This window comes from Delphinapterus leucas, chromosome 2 (assembly GCF_059928025.1).
Source record: "Delphinapterus leucas isolate spDelLeu-1000000601 "Yukka" chromosome 2, BTC_Dleu_Yukka2, whole genome shotgun sequence".
Taxonomy (NCBI): domain Eukaryota; kingdom Metazoa; phylum Chordata; class Mammalia; order Artiodactyla; family Monodontidae; genus Delphinapterus; species Delphinapterus leucas.
This window is the reverse complement of record NC_143130.1, coordinates 104,461,278-104,484,576: the sequence shown is the minus strand read 5'-3', so window position 1 is coordinate 104,484,576 and position 23,299 is coordinate 104,461,278. Positions and strand designations below refer to the sequence as shown.

Here is a 23,299-nt window from a genome sequence, read left to right as displayed (position 1 = left end):
AAGAACTTATCCCTGGGCTAATAAGAAGCCTCAAAGACAAGACTTTTTGATGTTGTATATTGGATGAAGCCTAAAGAAAAACTTTTAAATAAGATCATTAGATATTATTAGAGGATTGAGCTCTATAATAGATAGCATCTTGATATGCTGTTGTAATATTAATTATTTATTCTTGCATTAAAATTTTCCTCCAATGTTAGCAGGTTAAGGCAGTAACTATTATTTCACAGTTTCTGTAGTCAGGAATTCGGGAGTGACTAAGTGAGGTGGTCCTGGCTTGGGATCTCCTATGAGGTTGCAGTAAAAATATCAGCGAGCGCTGCAGTCTCCTGAAGGCGTGACTGGACGTGGAGTATCAGCTTCCACGCTCACTCACATGGCTGTTGGCAGGAGGCCTCCGTTCCTCACCATGTGGCCTCTCCACAGGGCTCCTTGAGTGTTCTCATGACATGCCAGCTGGCTTCCCACAGAGCAAAGGATCCAAGAGAGAGGGTAAGGCAGAAGCTGCAATACCTTTTACAACTTTGTCACATACTGTCACTTCTGCCATACCCTATTCATGAGAAGTGATTCACTGAGTCCAGCTCACACTCAAAGGGAGAAGAAGGGCTTCCCTGGTGGCGCAGTGGTTGAGAGTCTGCCTGCCGATGCAGGGGACGCGGGTTCGTGCCCTGGTCCGGGAAGATCCCACATGCCGCAGAGCGGATGGGCCCGTGATCCGGGGCCGCTGAGCCTGCGCGTCCGGAGCCTGTGCTCCACAACGGGAGAGGCCACGACAGTGAGAGGCCCGCGTACCGGAAAAAAAAAAAAAAAAAAAAAGGGAGAAGAAGCAGGTTCCATCTTTTGGAAGAAGGAGCATGGAAGAATTTATAGATATATTTTAAAACTATCACAGGAGTTTAAGTTCTGTTTGATGAAAAATTTTATGAATCAACTTAGAGTAGAGCATTCGGATGGGAACCCATAAAATCTGGCTTCTCTTCCAGATTTTTAGCAAATCCCTGTGTGAGTATGTACACTGCACAGTCTCACTGGGTCTCATTTGCCCTGTTGAGGTGTTTGTGCCTCTTCTAGTTTTAGAGTGAGTCTATTCGTTTAACCTATATGCAGAGATCTCTTCCACCATGTCCACAGCATCAGAAGGGCTGAGCTTGCTGTTCATATATTTGAAACTAGCTTGTGCCCACACAAACTCACAAGTGAACACACTGCTGTGTCTCACAGCCCTGGAGAGTCTACCTGTAGTCCTGGTCAAGAGCTTGGCCTGCTGACGTCCTCTTTTACCACTTGACCTTCTACACCACAGGTAAAATTCAGGATTGTTAGTATATACCTCTGTAAGTTTTAGAACTGTGTAACTAGATTCAGAATATTTCATTAAACTGAATTTATACAGCCCATCAGCATGCATTCACTATTTTATAGCTCAATCCTTCAAGAAGAGACTGACATTTTTATAAAGGAGCTTTTCTTCGGGTTTCATCTAATATAACATCAAAAAAGAATTTGTTTTTAATTAAACCAGAATCCATGTGAAGAAAATTCTCAGGAGGTGCTATAAAGGGAAAATAATCACAATAATGGTATGGTGGAATGAATCAGGGCAGGAAAGGAACCCAAGGACAAGGTTGAGTGATACTGTACAGTTTACAGAAGAGCTCAGATAAAGAGGTGACGCTAAGTCTTAAGGACATATTTTCCTATGAGGTGGACCTAGCATTGATACATGATAGAGTTTAATCACAGAGGGATACTTAAAGAAAAGCACCATGATCATCAGCATATTTGAAAGCAAATATTCTTAGTTACAGACATAACTCACAGCTGGCTACTTTCAAATGTTGTTCGCCCACAAAACTTACCAGGTAGCACACTCTTAGTTGTCATTTTCTATGACAAGGATAATGACGCTAAAACTTTGAAATTGTAAGTGTCAAAAAATGGAGAAAAAACCCAACCCTGTTAGTCAAGCTTACTTAAACACTGTGCTCTGATTCTTTCAGTTCTCAGAATGGAAACACTTGTGGGTCAGCCCTTGCCTTTACCAGCACACTGAAATTAACTTAGCTCTTTCCGAAGCGATCAGCATCATGGAATTTGACGGAACGTGGACCACAATGTCCAAAAGAATTTGAAAAATCAGGCTATGAGTTCTATATTGAGTATGCTATTGAAATTCATTTGCCAAATTAGCCTTATTTTATCTGAATTTCAGGTCTTCAAATCTAAGCTAATTAGGTTGGAGCTACAATGGACCCAGGAAGCCGTCGCTTGATCACTGAATTGTGGTCAATCCGTGGGGGATGCAGAGGGCGCCCTGCAATAGGAAGGAACTGAAGTGCAACCATTGATGCTAACTGGAGAGGGGACCAAGGAAAAGAATTTCTCAAGGCTTCACAAGGTAGAGAGGATGGCCTGATTAGAAGAGAGAGAACATTCTCTTCCTAATTACCTGTAGTTCAGGAAGTTGGACTGCCAACCAAATCCACAGTGGGGAAGCTGAATACTGACCTTGAGGGCATTTTTCAAGGGAGAGAGAGATCTGAGGTAAGCTAGTTTTGCCCAGGGGCTTACAGCAATGTTTTTGCTGGAGTTCCAAATGAATAATAAGCTTAATAGCAGTGTGTATGTTCACAGAGCCTTTCTTCAAAGGCTCTCAACACTGCCTTCGCATTAGGACCTTCTTTTCAATGTTCCTAAGAAGTTGGATGGAAATGGAATGATTCTCCCCATTTTAACCAGAAGCGGTCATTCTCACCACAGGGATGATTAGGAAGGATGAAATGATTTTACCTTCCGCCCATCGCTTTTCTTACTCTCTCTATTCTAACCACAATCCCTGTTTTAAGTTCCTTTGCCTGGAACTTTGCCTTTCTCATTCCTTTGACATAAAACCTTGATCTAGGTAACTCCACTTCATCCTTCAGGACCAGCTTAAGCTTGGAAGCCCCAGAGGATCTAGTCCTCTCAAATACCCTATCCTCTTCCTTAAAGCACTGCACACAAGTATAATTAATGAATTGTTTGCATCTGTTTCTACTTTCTCACTAGACTGTATATTTAATAAGAACAGAGCTCATGTCTGAATTATCTAACACTGTATGCTCAAGCCTCTTGTTAACATCATGTAAAGGCTTGAAATGATCAGATGGAACGCTGAGGGTGACTCTCCATCACTGCATTATCAGACCAATTATCCGCCTTTGTTTGCAGGAAGCAAGGCTGTCCGTTTCCTAGGATTATAAATTTGAGAACATCTTAGACATTTTAATCCTAACCATCCCCGGTCATCAGTACCAATCACACTGAAGAATGGTTATTACATCTTTTTCTAACTCTAAAAACATGAATATATGAACCAGCTGATTCTTTTAAGCATTCATTCCTACTATGCCCTTCAAAGCTAACATGCTACTTTGTACCCCGGATCCTAAAAGACTTTTCTTCCATTGTTATTGAGACATAAACGACACATCCTAAAAGTTTCATGGCTCCCAGCTCAATGCCCCCCAGTATGCTCTCCCCCAACTACTCTGTTAAACTATGTCCATTTCTTCCTTCAAGATGTTATTCAACATTTGCCTTCTTCCCCAGGCACTCCTATAGTCACTTCACCAGATTCCAACAAGCACCATCATTTCTGGCCTGCCAACAGTCACACGTCTCACTACGTAGGTAGGTGTAGTTGAGTTTTTAGTATGTATGTACGTTGCTGATAATTTTACTTGGGTTTGCTCTGTTTGCTGCTTTGATTCGTAAGTGACTTCAGGGCAGAACTTCTAGAGCATGTCTCCTGTCACTTCTCATAACCCCTCATGTACTCTTCACATGTCATATGATGGATGCCCAGCTTATGACCACTGATGATCAAGCTGCCTAGGGAAACAAGATTCAGCAGAGCTAGGACATGCTGTGTTCCTCACAGATAAGCTTGTAGCCTGAGGAAGATATCACTAGAATACTCCGAGGAATCTAACGAGGCACAGAATTACTTTTTCTTTCTTTTTGAGGATTTGTAAGGAATCTTTTCCTACTTGGTGCTACATTAGGAAGGGATTAATCAGACACCCAGACACATCTGTGTGTACACTGGCTATAAAGTTTGCAACTCCTGGGTTAATAGAAACTTGTCAGCTTCAGGACTCCTAGCGTTAAACACAACCCAAGGCTTCCCAGCAAGCTAATAAAAATAAAGTGGAGAAAATGATATGCTTTAAGAAGATTTAACACCAACTGTAATAGAAACTAGTAAAATAATGTTAGAAAGAATTTTCGAATTCTATTATTCTGATATAGCAAGAGCTTTTTTTATTTTTTAAACATCTTTATTGGAGTAAAATTGCTTTACAATGTTGTGTTAGTTTCTGCTGTACAACAAAGTGAATCAACTATATGTATACATATATCCCCATATCCCCTCCCTCTTAGCAAGAGCTTTTGATTTGCCTTCAAAAAAAATTTTTTTTTAAACATTAGCACCAAACAGAAATTAAATAATTCCACAATTACTGATCAGCTCAGAGGAGGAAATGCTATTTCTCCTTGCTCATTAGGGAGAAAGTGTTGTCTAGGCAATACTACATAACGGTTTGAGTGCAGTTTGGCCTCTGGAGCCAAACTGCTCTGGTTCAAATCTTAGGAAAAGTCTCACTAGCTGTGTGATTCTGGGAAAGGTACTTAATCTCTCTCAGCAGAGGGGTGTTTATCCATAAAATGATAAAGATAACTGTATCTAACTCATTGGATTGTTGCGTCAAATGAATAAGTTAATAAATATAAAAGTGCTTTCAACCATGCCTGGCACATGAAAATGCTAAGTGCTAGCTGTTATTACCACCGCCACCATCCTCACCATGCACTACCACCTACCACAGTCACCCCCACAACCCACTATGACCGTCTGCCACCCAGCCATCATGTACCACCACCACTACCATCACCCACTATGACCACCCCTACCATCACTCACCACTACCCACGAAACATTATCACCACACGTACCATCACTAACCACCACTCACCTTGATCACCTCACAAAACCCACGATGGCTACCACTCAACCATCATATCCCATCATCACTGTCATCACCAATCACTACCCACTATTGCTACCCTCACTATGACTCACCCACCATCACCACCTACCACCAACCGACCCCCACCATCACCCATCACCCGCCATAACCACTCCCGTTATCTATCATGATCACCCACAACACCTTCATCTTTCACTGCTGAGCAGAGGCCACAGAAGTGGCCGGGAAGTCCTTTGTAATCACCTCTTAGATATAAAGACTTTGAAATAAAGATGTAAAGACAAAGAGCTTTGAGATCCCAAGGAATCTGTTTATGAGAGTCTTCCCATTTCAAATGCCCTAATACTCTTGTAAGGATCACGATAACAATGCCAACTAACACAACTGCAGGCTTACTACACTTCTGGCAGTGTGCTAACCTGAGTTCTCCACGGATCACTTCATTTAAGCCTCACAACAGCTCTGTGAGATATATGCCATTATTATCTCTGTTTTATACACAAAAAACCCCCGAGGCTAGGAGAGTTTTAGTAACTTGCCTAAATTCACAGAGCTAGTGATGGAGCCATATCTGAAGCCAAGATACTCCATCCTCCAGCCCAAACTCTTCCATGTCATTCTGCTGTGACTGAGCCACTCTATCTCCTCTAGGTGCTCAACAAGATTCTAATTTTTTCTTTTTCCATACTTGCCATCCCTCTCTCTTTCATGCTCTCCCCTGTGACAGTCCACTCCTACCATTTCAACTGCAGGTGACCCGCAAGTCTACTCGGTCCCAATCTGTTGCCTGATTGATCTCTATCCTATTGCCCCAATTAGGGGCATCTCCATCTGGGGTTCGCAAATCATTACCTGAATCACACAAGCTCATTACCCTCCATCTCAAACCATTTTCTCCTTTTGACCATCCTTATTTCTTTTCTCCCTACCCTTAAATCTCTAAGCTTCAGGACTTCCCTGGTGGCATAGTGGTTAAGAATCCACCTGACAAAGCAGCGGACAAGGGACACGGGTTCAATCCCTGGTCCGGGAAGATCCCACATGCCATGGAGTAACTAAGTCCATGCACCACAACTACTGAGCCTGTGCTCTAGAGCCCGTGAGCCACAACTACTGAGCCCGCATGCCACAACTACTGAAGCTCGTGCACTCCAGAGCCCATGCTCCGCAGCAAGAGAAGCCACCGCAATGAGAAGTCCGTGTACCGCAAAGAGGAGTATCCCCCACTCGCCGCAACTAGAGAAAGCCCGCGTGCAGCAATGAAGACCCAACACACACACACACACACACAAAATCTCTAACCTTCAAAGTGACTTCTGTTCCTTTTCTCCCAACATACCCAGGGCCCAGCCACCAGAGTCATCGCCAGCAGCGAGTTCTGTAAATTCTGTCTCTGTAATTTATTTCCAGCTGATCTCCTCCATCCCATTCCCATCACCACCATTATAATTCAGAAACTCATTATCCTAACCTGGGCACAGAAGTTCCCAGTGGTTGCCATCAATCTCTCTTCTTTCCCAGTTCTCTGCACACGGAATCAAGACAAAACTCTTCAGCTTGGCATTTAGATTCTCCCTAGTATAGCTGCTTACCTACCTTTTAAACCTCGTCTCTTACTACTGTCAACCATGTTTCTATCCTCTAGATCAGCCAATCACTGTGTTTCCTGAGCATGTGTGCTTTAGCTCTCAGGCCACTGTTCAAGCTTCTCCCTACCTGGATCACCTCTTCTGCATCTCTGCATCTGGAAATCTGACCCTTCAAAGCTCATCTCTAATATCACCTCCCCCAGGAGGCTTTTTCTGATCTCAACAGGATGTGAGCTTCCCCTCGTGAAATCCTCTATCACTCTGCCCTACCTTACTCCACTCCTTATTACAGTGACCTCTCTCCATGCCTGTTCCACTTACTAGACTGTTAATTCTTTCAATGCAAAAGCCAACATCCTTTGCCAGGACCAAATGTGGCCTTTATATAATAGAGACACAATAAACATTAAAGTGCACATATCTTCCTACTGATGGTCTAATAGATTTGCTAGAATGTACTGCGTTATGAAATCGTACTGTAGAGAATATATTAAAAAGACATAAAACAATCTGAAAGCAAAGAGGTGGACCAAATGCTTTTGGTTTAGAGTTTAGTTGAATATGGTAGTACCTAATAAGCATAAGGAAGTTTTGGAATTTGGCCATCCAGGTAAGACCATAGCCAGTAGACTCCTCTACCTTCATAACCCATGTGGACAGTCCCACTAATTGACTCATAAAGCACTTGATCTTGACTGCGAAGGTGGCCAACATGAATAAATGGGTCCTGCCTGTATCTGGTTTGTGTCATACAGTCTATTTACATAATTTGGGGACATTTATGAATCCTTAAAATCTATTTAACAAAAATTTTCCCTTTATTACCACAGTAACTCTGCATTAATTCTGGACATGCAATCATCTGGATTAGAAGTAAGACAGACTATTAGAGGGTGCTCTGAAACTGGCCTCAGAGGAAGAAAATAGAGTTTAGCAATGCTGATGATGGACAGACAGGAGGGACAGTGACGAACACGCAGAGAGAAGCAGAAGGCCCGAGTTCCTAAAAACTTGGCTGGATGAGTCCCAGGGGAACAAGAGGTAGACATCTCAAGGTCTGTCACCAAGTCAGGAAAGGGGAAAAACCAGGACAATGGAAACCATTCAAATATTAAGAATAGAGTGCATTATGGTGTAGGAAAATAAGCAGGGGGGGTGGGGAGGGGAAGGAAGACAAGAAGAGCACATGGGAATATAATGATCACGTCACACCAATATATATATATATAAAATTTTTTTTTTTGCAGTACGCAGGCCTCCCACCGCCGTGGCCTCTCCCGTTGCGGAGCACAGGCTCCGGACGCGCAGGCTCAGCCGCCATGGCTCACGGGCCCAGCCGCTCCGCGGCATGTGGGATCGTCCCGGACTGGGGCACGAACCCGTGTCCCCTGCATCGGCAGGCGGACTCTCAACCACCGTGCCACCAGGGAAGCCGCATCGCCAATATATTTTTAGGTGAATTCTCATAGTTAGAAAAATCGGCATGATTGTTAATTAGGTGCAATCCCTCTTTGTGATCACTTAACCAGCCCAGCTGGATTTGTTGGCCTGAAACTCCAAACTGGGAAAAGGGAGAACTATTATAACTATAACGTAAATGTAAGTGAATTAGTATTTTAGCAGAATCTAGGGAGACAAGGTACAGTTTTAAGAAAGTAGTTTACCTGTTTTACACAATATTCAGCACATTAAACTAGTGAAAATACAGAATTTGTGTCAACTTGGAATTCACTATAAATGAGAGGTGACTTGTATCATATTAAGAAGAATAATATTTAGGGTTTCTATAGCAATTTTTTTCTCCTGGGAGTTTAGTTACCTTTAACAGTGATCAGTTATTCCTGATTTTTATTCATCCATCCATCCATCCATCCATCCATCATTCCTTCCTTCCATCTTTCCTTCCATTCATCCAACCATCCATCCATCTATCCATCCATCCATCCATCCATCCATCCATCCATCCTTCCTCCCATCCATCTATCCATCCATCCATCCAACCAACTAATAGTCTAAGGATCTGGAGGCACACCTGCATTTAATTCTGTGAAACAGGTGAGATTAAGATATTAATAAGCCCCCTCTTTTAGGAGAAGAGGTAGAGAGAGATGACAAGCCCAAGCCCATGCAGTGAGTTCCTTGCAGGTTCTGGCACTAGAGCTCAGGACTGTCCATTGGATTCTACTCTTTATCCTTGTCTAGCCTGATTCTCCCTGAGATTTTTCTTCCAGCTGCCACCTACCTACAGAATCTATCATATTTATGGAGAGAAAGCAGTGCAAAGGATTTCCTTTTCCTAGTTTCCACCACAATTATGCCATCCTAGGTCTGAAAAACATGGAAAACTGAGACTCACTGTTCACGAAGACGGCAAACCTCAGGAAGGACAGGTAGCGCTCCCCTTCAATGGGGTTCCAGCCGACATCAGGGTATCCTTTGGCCAGAAGCATGGGGCAGCTCTGTAGGCCACAGCCTGCCAAGTAGGTCACCACCTGCCAAGAACAATACAAAAGTAAGTGCCCAGGTTTGTTTGTTTTTTTTAATGTAAGTTTTTTACATAGCTATAAGGCAGGCAAAATTCTGGGAACTGAAGGGCTTTCATTTACCTAGAAGCTAGAGAGAGCCCAGGACTTTCCAGGTAAATAATTTAGTATATTTGAAATTGGAACCTTTTATTTATTTTTTTAATTATTATTATTATTTTTTTGAGGTACGTGGGCCTCTCACCGTTGTGGCCTCTCCCGTTGCGGAGCACAGGCTCCGGACGTACAGGCTCAGTGGCCATGGCTCACGGGCCCAGCCGCTCCGCGGCATGTGGGATCTTCCCGGACCGGGGCATGAACCCGTGTCCCCTGCATCGGCAGGCGGACTCTCAACCACTGCACCACCAGGGAAGCCCCCTTTCATTCATTTTTGCTTCCAAGCAATTGACGAGACTGATGATCACTGCTATGTAGGAATGCTCCATGTGTTCCATGGATTTTCCAGTTCTGGCAAGAGGGATCTGCCATTTAAAAGTAGGCCTAAGTAGGGTATCTCTGGGGAGGCAACAGTGGATGCAGGCTGGCCATGTTCATTTGGCCATGCTATTTCAAGACCAAAATGTTCAGCCACTGGTTGACTGGGTGGGCCTTCAACTAATCAGGGGTCCCTAAGTAAGTTCTGGCTCAACAACAGCTGTCCCAAGTCAGGAGCTGAGACGTTCAACGTGGGATGGCTAGCAAAGAGGTCATGGCCACTTAAGGACTAGGATGGGTAGTGTGTTCTCTTCACTTCCAGGTTACCAGACACTTAGCAGAATATCTCAGCTCTGCGATCTGGTAGAATATTTTAGAATCTCCCTACTTTTCAGAAGGTGCCAGGCTAAAAGCTTAGCAAATAGACCTCCTGTGCTTGAAATGCAGTTGTCATTCTAATTTAGCCTCTGATATTTTATGTATGTGGGGAGAAGAGGGGAATCCATCGTGCTGCTAATCCTCCAAGTCAGGATGGTGTTTTCATTTTTTGGTCCCCAGGGCCTAGCACAGAGTAGGGGCTCAATAAACATTCGTCAAATGACTCATGTATTTGCTGACAGCAAATACTCTAAGTCATTTTGAAAGAATGACGGATCTAAGCCAAAACTCAGTAAGAAACTATCGTCACACTTTTTCCTACTTAAAGGAGCAAGGATATTATTATGCTTGGAGTTTAGATTTTGTGTGGTCTTAAAAATGTCTGGAAAAGGGCTTCCCTGGTGGCACAGTGGTTAAGAATCCACCTGCCAATGCAGGGGACATGGGTTTGAGACCTGATCCGGGAAGATCCCACATGCCGTGGAGCAACGAAGCCCATGCGCCACAACTACTGAGCCTGCGCTCTAGAGTCTGTGAGCCACAACTACTGAGCCCGCATGCCTAGAGCCTGTGCTCCACAACAAGAGAAGCCACCACAATGAGAAGCCCGCGCACTGCAACGAAGAGTAGCCTCCACTCGCCGCAACTAGAGAAAGCCCGCGTACAGCAACGAAGCCCCGATGCAGCCATAAATAAGTAAATAAATAAAGTCCGGAAAAGCATTAATAAAAGCAGGAATTAGGCAGAGTTTTCAGGGTTACAGGTGCAGGGCATTTCACCGGCCACAAAAATAAGTGCTCGTGTGTGTGTGTGTGTGTGTGTCTGTGTGTGGTTGCTGTTCCGTCTCAGGCCTGATTCCTGCTGTGATACATACAAGGGTGGAATGGAATGGCAGCATTTACTGGTCCTTCGCCTTCTCCCCTAGGGACCACACTTGGGGCGTTTCCTGACACTGGTCTGAGTAAAGCCTGCGCACTGTGCTGAGCCACAAGAACCACCTGAAAAGGAGGCAGCAACCCCATCATCCTCCTCTACAGATTTCCCTGGGTCCCCTTTCTCCCCTCTCCCTGCCTCCTGGCCTCCACTCAACATATCTTGCATCTTCTGAGGGAGGCTTGTGGTCCTTGTCGAGCAGTATCAACTGAACAGGTGAACGAGGCTGACGCTGGGATGCTGGGCACTGAGGCTTGTGGCACTGTCTTGTCAAAAGAGAACCGTTAACTGCTTTTAAATACAGGTGTCAGTTATCATCACAGCACCCAAATAAAACCCGTGATATTTATTGCTGTCTAAATGTGTGAAGAGCTGAGCCTGGCTGAAGTCTGTCCCACCAGAGGCAGAGACCAGGAATACCCAGGGCATTTATGGAACAGCTATCACATATCATGCTGCTGGGTGCACAGCTGCTGAGTCCCTGTGTGTATGGGGGCAGGGTGGTTGTCTTGTTTCTGTTCCAGTCAGTTCTTCTTATTGAAACCAGGAAGTGTTTTCTAACATATAAATGGGGTTGTGTTGCTCCTCTGCTTGAAGCCCTCCAGTGGCTTCCGTGGCTCCAGGCTCTACAGGGAGGTCCCATAATATAATAGGTAAGATCACGGCCTCTGGAGCCCAGTGCTTTTGACCCCTGGCTCTGACACTTACAAACCCCACGACACTGAGAATGTTCCCTAATCTCTCTGTGCCTCAGTTTCCTCTCCTATAACTAGGGCAACAATAAAAAGGCTTGTCCTGAGGGTCATGTGAGTTAATTCCGAGTGGGGTATGTCACACCGTGATTCCGGAGGAGAGTGGACTTCTGTTATTAGCAGCGATGGCAGCACAAGGCCCATTCCTTTCTGCTCGCACTCCGCGCTCTGGTCACACCCAGCTTTCCGAAGTTCAAGCACGCCACGCTCTCCTCTCTGAACTTCAAATTCAAACATTCCTGGCACGCGCTTCCCCGCGATGTGACCGAGTAGCTTCTGCCCACGCTGGGGGTCATCTCTTTGCTGAGGGCCTTTTCTGATCCCCTTGTCAGGGTCAGGGGCCCACTCCTAGGTGCTCCCAAACCCACCACGCGGTGGACGACCTTCTCCTTGTCCCCCTACTAGATTGCTCCTCTCCGCACTCGGGAAGTTCACTGGCAATCTTGTCAGCTGTCTAGTCAAGGAAACAGTCCCAAGACGGGACAAATGATAGAGGCGAGGCGGCCTGACCACCACCAGGAGTGCACGTCACAGTCCCGACGACGTGGGGTAGCTCAGTTTCGTTTCCTCTGTCCACGGAGAGGACATGTGTGGGCCCTCTTTATCTTTAGAGTAATTATACTGTTTTCTGTCATGTCGCTTTCTTTAGTGTATAAACATGTAAATTCGATGACACAGAACTTTATTAGGAACCACAGGTCTCTGGTGGGCCCATGCAGACCAGTGAGGCTGGGCCTTCACACACAAAGAACACACATGTCCACATGTCCATGTCTGTGGAGCTGGCGAGCCCAGACCACAGGAGATGCTTGGTCCTAATTATCACACAGCTGCCAGTGATTCACATCCATATATATATATATACATACATATATATATATATATATGTATATATATATATATTTTTTTTTTCTTTTGCGGTTCGCGGGCCTCTCACTGCTGTGGCCTCTCCCGTTGCGGAGCACAGGCTCCGGACGCGCAGGCTCAGCCGCCATGGCTCACGGGCCCAGCTGCTCCGTGGCATGTGGGATCTTCCCGGACTGGGGCACGAACCCGTGTCCCCTGCATCGGCAGGCGGACTCTCAACCACTGCGCCACCAGGGAAGCCCCCCCCCCCATATTTTTGTCACACGCTAAAGAAGTTCTGACAGAGACCCAGACTTCCGTCTTCTTTTCCTTGGCCTGGCTGTGCTGTAGGCAGTGGGGAGCAAGCACAGTGCCTCCCCAGGGCCAGTTACCTTCTCGAGGTCTGGTTCCTCTAAGCCCAGCGCTAACTCATTGTTGTCCATCACAGAGGAAGCAGCCACGTCCAGCGGGGTGGATCCTCTCATGGACGGGGAGGCTGAGGAAGGAGAGAAGGAGAAAGAAAGAGAGAAAGAGGCCATCTAGCGCTGAGCTGAGGTTGCAGTGCACACTAATGGCCAGGAGAGGGCAGCAAACACAAAACCTGGATCACATCGCTGCCCCCCAAGGGGGGCTGCCCACCCAATTTAAGAACAGCTCTATTTGCTATCTTTCCTCCCCACACTCATTACTGATTGTGAATATAGCTTCAGTTAGAAAATCAGTTCATAGGATCAGCCGGGACCACGTATTTTCAAGTGCTTTTCTAACATGGAGGTTCTTGGGCCCCCATTTGGTGATCATTCAAAAGTCTCAGGTGTCACTTGATCAACTAAGCTCACATAACTTGGCCATTTCTGGGGTCACCACCTAGAGTTAAAAACAGCCTCAAACAGAATTAGCTCTTACAGTTAAATCAGGTCACCAACGTTATCTTTCGTTTCTTTTGTTTGGTTCTTAGGCTAGAACTGAGAAAAACTTCAGGTGGCATTTTATAAAAAGGTTGGTCACTGTATGGTTGCATTTGATAAATAGGAAAACTGAGATTTCAGATTTCACATGCACGTCATGTGTGTATTTGAGTCTTCCACAAATTCATTTGGTTTACATCCACAACAGTGAGTGAGGCATGTGCATGCGTTGGTTTTCTAGCAGTGGTGATGGATTTACACTCTTTGCCCATAGTTGCTCCTGGCCCGTGTGCCTTGCAGCTACGAACGCACTGGCTGGTTGGCTGATGGGACAGGCATGCAGCCCAAGAGGGGATTGGATCCATGACCTTGGTCTCGTTAGCACTGCTCCCTGGTCAGTTGAATGGGCGGGGAGGTGCTGTATCTCCAGACTACATCCACAGTCTCAGGCACCATTTCATATACCATGAGCCACAGGTCTTCAGAGAGAAGAGTCAAACTGTGGCTATGCTGACACAAATCTATCACCAGCGCAGGTCGGCAGCGACTTCTCTACTTAGGTTGGAGAGCGGAGACATGGTATTATTATCATCTCACCTGTTTTTAGATCAGGCAGGGTTCCTTCTTATATTTAAAAATACCATAGCATGCATGTGACTTTTTTCCCTTTATTGCCTAAGTGGTCAGCAGGGGGAGGGTAACCTCTGAGCCAACAGCAGACGTTATGATGTGACCTACCTAGGCCAACACTGCTATTCTCCAGCAGGTAACTGAGATGCTCAAACATGGCCTTCTGATTTTGTCGGCTAATTCGACAGAAATAGCACAGGAAGCGGCAACAGCTAGCAACCATCTTTGGAAAGGCAATCTGTAGGGAGAAGTAGAAAGTGTCAGGGAGAAGAATCTATCACGAGGCCTTTCTGAAAAGGCTGACTTCAAAGAGTCTTCGGGTGAAGTCTTGCAAGCTGCCAACAGTTTGGAAAATGAATTTTCTCCTTACTTCCAGATGGTTCCAAGACTGATTCATAGGAGGGACAGAGAATACACACCTAAAAGAGGCTTCTAAAAATACTGAGAGCTAATTATAATTCCTGAAGTTATCTTTTCTTTCAAAGAAAATAGATGTCAAACCAGAAACCCAGTCATCCTTACATGTCATGAGAAACTGTACAACCCTACATCAGACTATTCTAACTAGGAAGGGAGTAGACGGAAAGGCAGATGGGTGGTCACAGACAAACAAGACCCAAAACTATGATCAAACCTGAGTCTTCTGGGTAAAGGTTGGCTCCTACAGTTGTAGAAGTCCCCAGAGCATCACCGTCTCAGACTGTGAGCCTTCCCCCTACTTCTGTCCTTGATAACTACTCTCCTATGGGCTCCTATAGTACTCGTAATATGATTCTTACAATTTAGCGCTGAGATGCCAACTTCTATTACCATCTACAGTGCTTGGCTTCTCTGCTTAACAAAGTAATTAGCATCTGCAGGGCTTGGCCACATCTTCCGTCCGATCAATCATGCTCAGTAAATGGTATCAGTGTTGGCTCAGGACCCTAGAAAGCCCTTAATTTCTGCCTTTAGAATCATGGAGGCTCTGAAAGCTCCAGTCTGCCTGCCTGCTGAGGCGTCCAGACATTTGCTCAGGAATCTCCTGGAAAGAGTCCACTTTCAAAAGAGACCGGAGGGAAGGAAGTGAGGAGGAAAGTAAGCCTGGCTCCTGTTCCTACCTCACAGCCCTCACCTGTCAATATGGTGGAACTGCTTTCCTAGGATCAGACACTTCGGAATTTCCAATATTTGAAAACACACCCCATCTTCTGCCTTCAGAAGCTCTCTAGCTCTGAAGAGGACCCAGACAAATTGGGATACATGCCCAGGTGGGCCCAATCAGCACTCCCTGCCCCTTGGCAACAGGAGCTCCCCCCGACAGCAGGCTCCTTATGGGGGAGCTGGCCAGGAATTCCAGCATCGTCAGGAACTTGGCTCAGAGAGGAAACACGCATACTCTGGTGGGAACACTGCCAGGATCGTTATTAAAATCGTGTTCTCCTTTAGAGCACCCTTCTCCTGACACAGCACCAAACACAGCAGGCTCCTAAGTGGAGCCAGAGGCATTCCATCTCCGAAGGAGCAGGGCTGCAGAAGATGGGAAGGAGACTAAGCAGCCCAGTGGAATGAGCGAGAAGAACTCCTCCACTGGCTGGACCCCATCTCATGGCTCCTTCCTGGCTGTGTGCTCATCCCTGCCCCCTCCTTGGGAAGAGTCACTAGGCAGTTGGCACCAGCCATGTGGCTGTGAAGAGGTCACCTCACGTGTCCCTGCCCAGGGGTCAAGTTCTGGTTAAATTCTCCTCGGAGCATTACCTGAGATTTCTCTGCACCCAGCACGTTCACCATCACCTCCATGACTGTCTCGTGCATGCCGAGGACTCGCATGAGGTTGGGGTGCTGGTAAAACACCTTGTTGTTCATTATGTCTCTAGGGTAATCAGAGAGAGAGGTCAGCCCTTGCTTATTTCAATGCTACGACAATTCAGGGGCGAGAACACACAAAGGCACAAACATACTCGGGGTGAAGTAATGTACATGTGACGTCCTGGAAAGATGCTAAGAAGGCACTAGGTTGGTGAGAATATACATGGAGGGCCTTTCTTTAGCTGAAAGGAATATTTTGTGCTCCTTTATTTCTACCAAGTGCTCTCTTTCTTTGAAATATTTCCTTCTAATGACATTAAACAGTTGTCCCTTGCTTTTTTTGCTTGTAAGAGTTTTGAGACAGCTCAAATCACTGGATTTCTCTTCCTCTGTGTGCTAAGGGTCTTCTACTTTCTGTTCTCTTGTCCTTATATCTATGTCTCTATGTACTTCAGTTATCCAAATGGTAGGGCTGTACCCTTTCCTTAAGGCAATTGTGTATTAGGTACCAATGACATTTTTGGACAGCAGTGCTAAAAAATCAATGAAATGATCAACAATGAAACATAAAAGGAATTGTATTTTTAAGTCATTCAACATAAATTCACATAATAAAGCTGCAGGCAAATTAAAACACAGAAGCAGCCTGCGACCGGGCTGTGGAATCCCTTGCAGGTGGTTACTCTCTGCCCATATCCAGTCCCCCAAGGGTTGCAGCTGTTAAGAGGAGACACAATCAGTTTTTAGCGCAGCTGTGTTTACTGCAAGGGCTGGGGGAGAGGCTAATTCTGTGGGTTTTTTCTCTTTCCATAGAAGTCTCTTCATCTCTATTATAAGATTCCTCTTTGGAAATGAGTTTAAAAAATGCGTGCATCTTCCCCCGACTCCCAGCAGGTGTCCTCAGAGTCCCTGTTCTGGGGCTCAGTGATGCTCCTTTACTCTGCAGGCTCGTGGGTGGTAGGATGGAACATCCAGCAGCAGGAAGGCTGTAGCTCTAGTGCTTGATCTTAATCAAGTAAAACTGTGGGCTGGTCAGTGAACCTTGTGGGGCTTCAGTTTTCTCATCTGCAAAAGGGAACTATGCTACCTAATTAAAGGAAATCTTTTTGATGTCTAAAATGTGATCTTGCTTGTGGTACATATATACAATGGAATACTACTCAGCCATAAAAAAGAATGAACATTTGCTATTTGCAGGAACGTGGATGGACTTGGGGGGCATTACGCTAAGCGATATAAATCTGACAAAGAAAGACAAATACTGTATGATATCACTCATATGTAGAATCTAAAAAATATAACAAACTAGTGAATACAACAAAAAAGAAGCAGACCCACAGATATAGAAAGCAAATTAGTGGTTACTAGTGGGGAGGCGGGGAGGGGAAACATAGGGGTGGGGCAGTGGGAGGTACAAACTGTTGGGTGTGAGGCAGGCTCAAGGATGTATTGTACAACACGGGGAATTTAGCCAATATTTTGTAATAACTGTAAATGAAAAGTAACCTTTAAAAACTGTATAAAGTAAATTAATTTTTAAATGATGAAAATAAAAATAAACAAATAAATAAAATGCAATCTTTCTGGTGACGTGGCTTCTAAGGAAGAGCCACGAGCTACTGTCATGGGGAAAGGTGTCTCAAAGAACGGAAGAAAATGACTCCACATTAGTCCTGAGAAAAGGGAGGAATTAGGCTGTAATTTTTCAGAGGGAAGTCTCAGAAGATCTCCAGTCAAAAACTCAAGTGCTCAAAACGTTTCTCTCTTGTGGAGTTGAACACACTGCCCCTTCCTCTGGAGTGTTTCATTGCCTCCCCGGGGCTACTTTTATCAGATTCAAAGTAAGTATCTGCTTTTCTCCAAGATTCCTCCCCACTTCTGGCCGTGCCCCTTCATCCCCGGTAGCCCACTGTCTGGTCTCTCAGGTTATCGAAGGTGACTGATTTAACGAGCACATAATCCCATGAGGAATGAAGTCAGGATTGGGGCACACATAGGTTTTATGTGATTTGATTCCAGAACTGCCATGTAGCAAGTTGAACCAGTTTTCCCACCGGAAGCTTCTTTTTTTTTTTTTTGCGGTACGCGGTCCTCTCACTGTTGTGGCTTCTCCTGTTCTGGAGCGCAGGCTCCGGACCCGCAGGCTCAGCGGCCATGGCTCACGGGCCCAGCCGCTCCGCGGCATGTGGGATCTTCCCGGACCGGGGCACGAACCCGCGTTCCCCGCATTGGCAGGCTGACTCTCAACCACTGCGCCACCAGGGAAGCCCTCCCACTGGAAGCTTCTTGGAGAACCTGCCCTTGATGGGAATGGCCTACCCCAGCCCGTTGATCATGAGCAGCTCCTCCTCCTTGCCCATCCGGACACTAAGCAGGCAGCGAATCTGGCCCAGGGCAGCCAGCAGGCTGATGGTGTCGCTCACGGAGGCCTGGCTGATGGTGTAGGTCTTCCGCAGTGCCTGCAGCAGCTCCCCGATGCTGTCGTACTGCCTCCGCAGGAGGTTGAACATCATCCGAACCAGCTCTGCATCCTGGATCTGGTCCTCCTGGGCCCAGCAGATCATGGTCTGTGAGATGAGCTCCTTCAGCGTCGCTAGAAGGACAAGAGGAAGGACCAGTACTGAGGCTGTCAAGGCTCAGGAGAGCTGCATACTTCTGCCACGTCATTCAGTGATAACACACATCATCAGCTGGGAAGGGTTAAAAAATTCTTTTTTTAAGGGTGGGGTATGGCAGGTAGAGAAGTAGAACATATTACCAAAAGGCAGGACCGTGAGCCGTACTATAAGAAAAGAGTATCTCCACTTTGAATTGAGAAACCTAAATATTCTATTTGGATTAAATGACATTAAATGACGTTTGAATGATGCTGGATGTAGAAGACGAAATAAGACGCCTTCTTGCCTTCAGGGTGCTCACAAGCTGGTTCTTTACATTTTCATTTTGACTTAAAGGTTACATTTTATCTTTATTTTATAATATAATGTAATATGCACTAACATGGATGCAAGCGCCATGGGATAGAGTGGGGAGTGAGTGATTCTGGATGGATGAAAACATTAAGAAGACATTGGTCACTGCCTCTTTAGAGTAAAGCACTATTAAGTGCTGGGATTTCTCTACCATAAATGCTATACTCCAAGTGTTCTAAAGATACCACGTACCACGAACTGAGTAAGCCATGCCATTGACTCAAGAACTAAAATATATTTGAGTTGACACAAACATAAAAATACATTAGGGGATGGAGAGAAGTAGACTGACAACACTCTTTTAGGTCCAAAGACTTTGCAACACTGGATATCTGACCATCACCTGCTGAACTGGTTGTGTTGTCCTGGATCTTTTTTTTTTTTTTTTTTAGGTACGCGGGCCTCTCACTGTTGTGGCCTCTCCTGTCGCGGAGCACAGGCTCCGGACGTGCAGGCTCAGCGGCCATGGCTCACGGGCCCAGCCGCTCCGCGGCACGTGGGATCTTCCCAGACCGGGGCACGAACCCGTGTCCCCTGCATCGGCAGGTGGACTCTCAACCACTGTGCCACCAGGGAAGCCCTGTCCTGGATCTTTGGCAGGAGTCAGCTGACATTATGTCAGGGACTAATTTCACAAGCATCAAGAGAGAAACCAGTATGACTCTGAATTCAAAATTTATCAGGGCTCATGCTGGTTGCACGAGAAACACCACTGGCTGCACAAGTAAAGGAAAGACGGCTGAAGTGGGACTCAAACCAGCACTGGGACCTTCAGAGGTTGAACTGAATAGCCCCTGAGAAGTGCTGATGGGCACTGGTGGGGGAAGATGACCAAAAGAGAGAGGCAGGTCTGTGCAGAAGGACAGAGTGATAGGGGGCCCTGCTAGAATGTCTGGGAAGGCACTGCTCAACCCTCTCCATGTCATACACATTTCCAGAAGACACCATAACAGAAGTTAGAAATGCTGCTCTTATAATTTCATCCAAGTCCAGCTCTGCCTGTCACACTCCTGCAAGGTATGGATGGCACCAAGATCGTTAATTCAGACCCAGTGATAAAGGCAGAGCTCAGGGGATGATGAAGGTCACATAGTCTATCAGTGAAATGACTGGGAATAAGCTCAGATGGGTGCTCTCGGTAGCCTGTGCCCCATCTTTAACAGTCTAGTTTTCTACTCCATATCACTAAATATGGCAGATATCTGCTCTACATACAGTAATGGCTCATCATAAGGATATAAAAATAGAACTTCATTACCAAAGCTGCAGAAGAGATCTAGATATAATGGATTAATTTAATTTACCGCTGTGTCAATCAACCCTGTGGGTGTTTTAGGTTCAGACAGGAGATGTAAGCTGAAAAACTTAAAAAAGGATACCCAAGGCAGAGAGAAGCACAGTTAAAAGATGTTCCTAAGAGATCTCACTAGGCAGGGACTGCTGACTAATATCTGTTAGGTTAGATAATATCTGTACTCTCTGAGAGAGAAAAGTTGTTTATGGTCTAAGCCTGGGCTCCTCTCAGGAACTTGTTTCCCCAGTAGCCCAATGTAAAAGTTCCTATTTCTCCTACCTAATAGCCACACTAAGGAATAGAAGCAGGACAAAATCATAGACACTCTTGGATGCAACGTAATTTTATCTAGTCCTAGTCCTGTATGTACATTTCCCTCTTAAGCCTGAATCTGGCCTGAAAGAATTACAGTTCTCAATACTTACAACCACATACTTTGCAGAGATAACACACATCACCACAGTCCCCGCCACACTTGAAAAGCAACCAACAGAGTTGTTAATCAGCTCAAGGGCCATTCCAACAGGGAATTTTACAGTCATAATGAAACCAAGCAAATATTAGCTTTCCCTTAGCCTGGCTTTCAGATTAATTCAGGATTTGCGCTTGCTCTTAGCCACCACTGATTTATCAATCCAAATCAACATTTGTAGCCCAGAGAACGAAACATTGCCAGCAAAGCATCTCATGAGAGGGCAAATGGGAAAGGAAACAGCTATTTTTTTTTTTTTGAAAGGGCAAGATTTTATTTTAATATAGTTGATTTACAATGTTGTGTTAATTTCTGCTATACAGCAAAGTGATTCAGTTATACATATATATATATATGTATACACACACACACATATATGTATACACAGTCTTTTTTTTAAGTTTTATTTTCCATTATGGTTTATCACAGGACACTGAGTATAGTTCCCTGTGCTATACAGTAGGATCTTGCTGTTATCCATTCTCTATGTAATAGTTTGTATCTGCTAATCCCAAACCCCCAATCCATCACACCCTCCCCCCCAACCCTCCATGACAACCACAAGTCTGTTCTCTATGTCTGTGAGTCCGTTTCTGGGAAACAGCTCTTTAACCCAAAAGGGTGGAGCAGGAAACGCCCCACAGGTTCTTCATCCAGGCCAGCCTTCAAGGCACGTATGAGACAACAGGATAAACAATTATCTGTGTGTGACCAAGCTAACGCTCAGTTAAAAAAATGTGACCCCAAGATCCTGACAGAAAGAGCAACTCATCATTGTGTATTGATGGGCAGATGTAATTCAGCCAAAGGCATGACATTTAAGGCCATTCTTGTTGGACAGGGGTTCAAATGGTGAGACCAAGGTCCAGAAAGTGAGAGAAAGAATAACTATGAGAAGAAAACAAATTGGGGGGTGGGAGGAAACATTCTTAAGAACCCTGAGAAGCATACTTTGTGGCCTGACGTATGCTAGAGACCTAGCACCCACCAAGCAAACGTAGACTGAATCATGAATTTCTAAAGGCCTAAACACTTCTGGGACTGAGAAAATGGAGCGTTATACCCCTGGCAGCAATGCTGTTGACAATTCCTCAGATTTTAATTAGCTCCCACGAGCTAGCATCAGAGAAGCGTAACCAGGGTAGAAAGGTTAAAAAGAATACATTTTCTTTTCTTTTCTATTTTATAAAATAAATTTATTTATTTTTGGCTTCATTGGGTCTTTGTTGCTGCGCATGGGCTTTCTCTAGTTGCGGTGAGCGGGGACTACTCTTCATTACGGTGCACGGGCTTCTCACTGCGGTGGCTTCTCTTGTTGCGGAGCACGAGCTCTAGGCGAGCGGGCTTCAGTAGTTGTGGCTCGCGGGCTCTAGAGTGCAGGCTCAGTAGTTGTGGCACACAGGCCTATTTGCTCTGCGGCATGTGGGATCTTCTCGGACCAAGGCTCGAACCCGTGTCCCCTGCATTGGCAGGCGGACTCTCAACCACTACGCCACCAGGGAAGCTCAATACATTTTCTAGAATGTGGTAGGCTCTCCATGTATCTGTACATCTGGGGATTAAAATAATTAATGCACATAACCATGTCTGGCATATACCATGGGCTTAATAAAGGGTAACTATTATGCTATCTATGCCAGTAGCTATAAAAATGTGATCCACAGACCCCTGGGATCTCCAAGAGCCCTCAGGCAGTTTGCAAGGCCTACTGTGTTTTCATAATAATTCTAAGATGTCGTTTGCCTTTTTAATTGTGTGGATAGCAACACTGATGGTGCAAAAGCAACAGTGAGTAAAACTGCTGGGGACGTAGCACAAATCAAGGCAGCAGCACCAAACTCTATGCTTTACTGCCACATCCCTGAAACAACGCCCAGTGTCTCATAAGAATGTTCTGAGTGAAATATAAAGATTATTAATTTTATTAACAATAAACTCTTGAGTATACATCCTTTCAATATCCGGTCTGACAAAATGGGAAGCATGCCTAAAGCACTTCTGTTGTACAAAGGTCAGTGGTTTTCCTAGGAAAAACACCTGTGCAATTGTCGTCATTGTTATGAGCTAAACTAGGTGCTTATTTCATGGAATGACATCTTAATTAAAAGAACGACAGACAAACTATGGTTAATAGTTTGAGTATTAACCATAATACTCTCTTGAGTAACAGAGAAATATTTTCTTAAAAATGAAAGAAGCCTGTCGCTTGAAGGAAAACAACTGATAGTACCTATTGCCAAGTTTATCATTCGAGCTTTCAAGTGAAAACTAGAATTTTGCAAAATGTTTATCTGCCACTGTGAATTTGACAGCTTCCCAGCACTTAAAAGACTTTTCTGATTAAGTTGTTGATATTAATGAATGATTTAAAAATATTTTATAATAAAATGTGTCAACATTTGAAAGCTCTGTAGAACTCAGTGAACCAATAATTTCCCAAAGGTCAATGCATGATGTTACAAGAGCATCATGGGTAAAAGAATCCATTTAACATGCAAGATAGACCAAGGGATTGTTAGGTAACCAAATACAAAAATTTCTTTAATATGATTTCAGATCCCACATAGCAAATTAACTTTTGAGGAACTATTACTTGCTGAGTTTTGACATAGTATCAGAGAATATCCACAATTAACTGAAAAGGCTACTAAAAATACTCCTTCCCTTTGCAACTATATATCTGTTTGAGGCCAATTCTTTAACCAGATATAAGAATTCAAAAAAACAAAAACAAAAAACAGAAT

At 44.9% G+C, this 23,299-nt stretch overlaps 1 protein-coding gene across 1 annotated transcript in view; it reads right to left on the bottom strand.

The window, feature by feature from the left end:
• The window catches only part of RYR3 (ryanodine receptor 3), a 373,779-nt gene that overhangs the window by 126,423 nt on the left and 224,057 nt on the right, over positions 1–23,299 (bottom strand). Inside the window, exons 42-46 of the mRNA XM_089906254.1 lie at positions 18,137–18,410; positions 15,767–15,881; positions 14,138–14,267; positions 12,884–12,987; positions 8,982–9,117 (exon numbers count right to left, since the gene is read on the bottom strand). Coding sequence (XP_089762380.1) covers positions 8,982–9,117; positions 12,884–12,987; positions 14,138–14,267; positions 15,767–15,881; positions 18,137–18,410 — 759 coding nt within the window. The remainder of the gene's footprint in view (positions 1–8,981; positions 9,118–12,883; positions 12,988–14,137; positions 14,268–15,766; positions 15,882–18,136; positions 18,411–23,299) is intronic.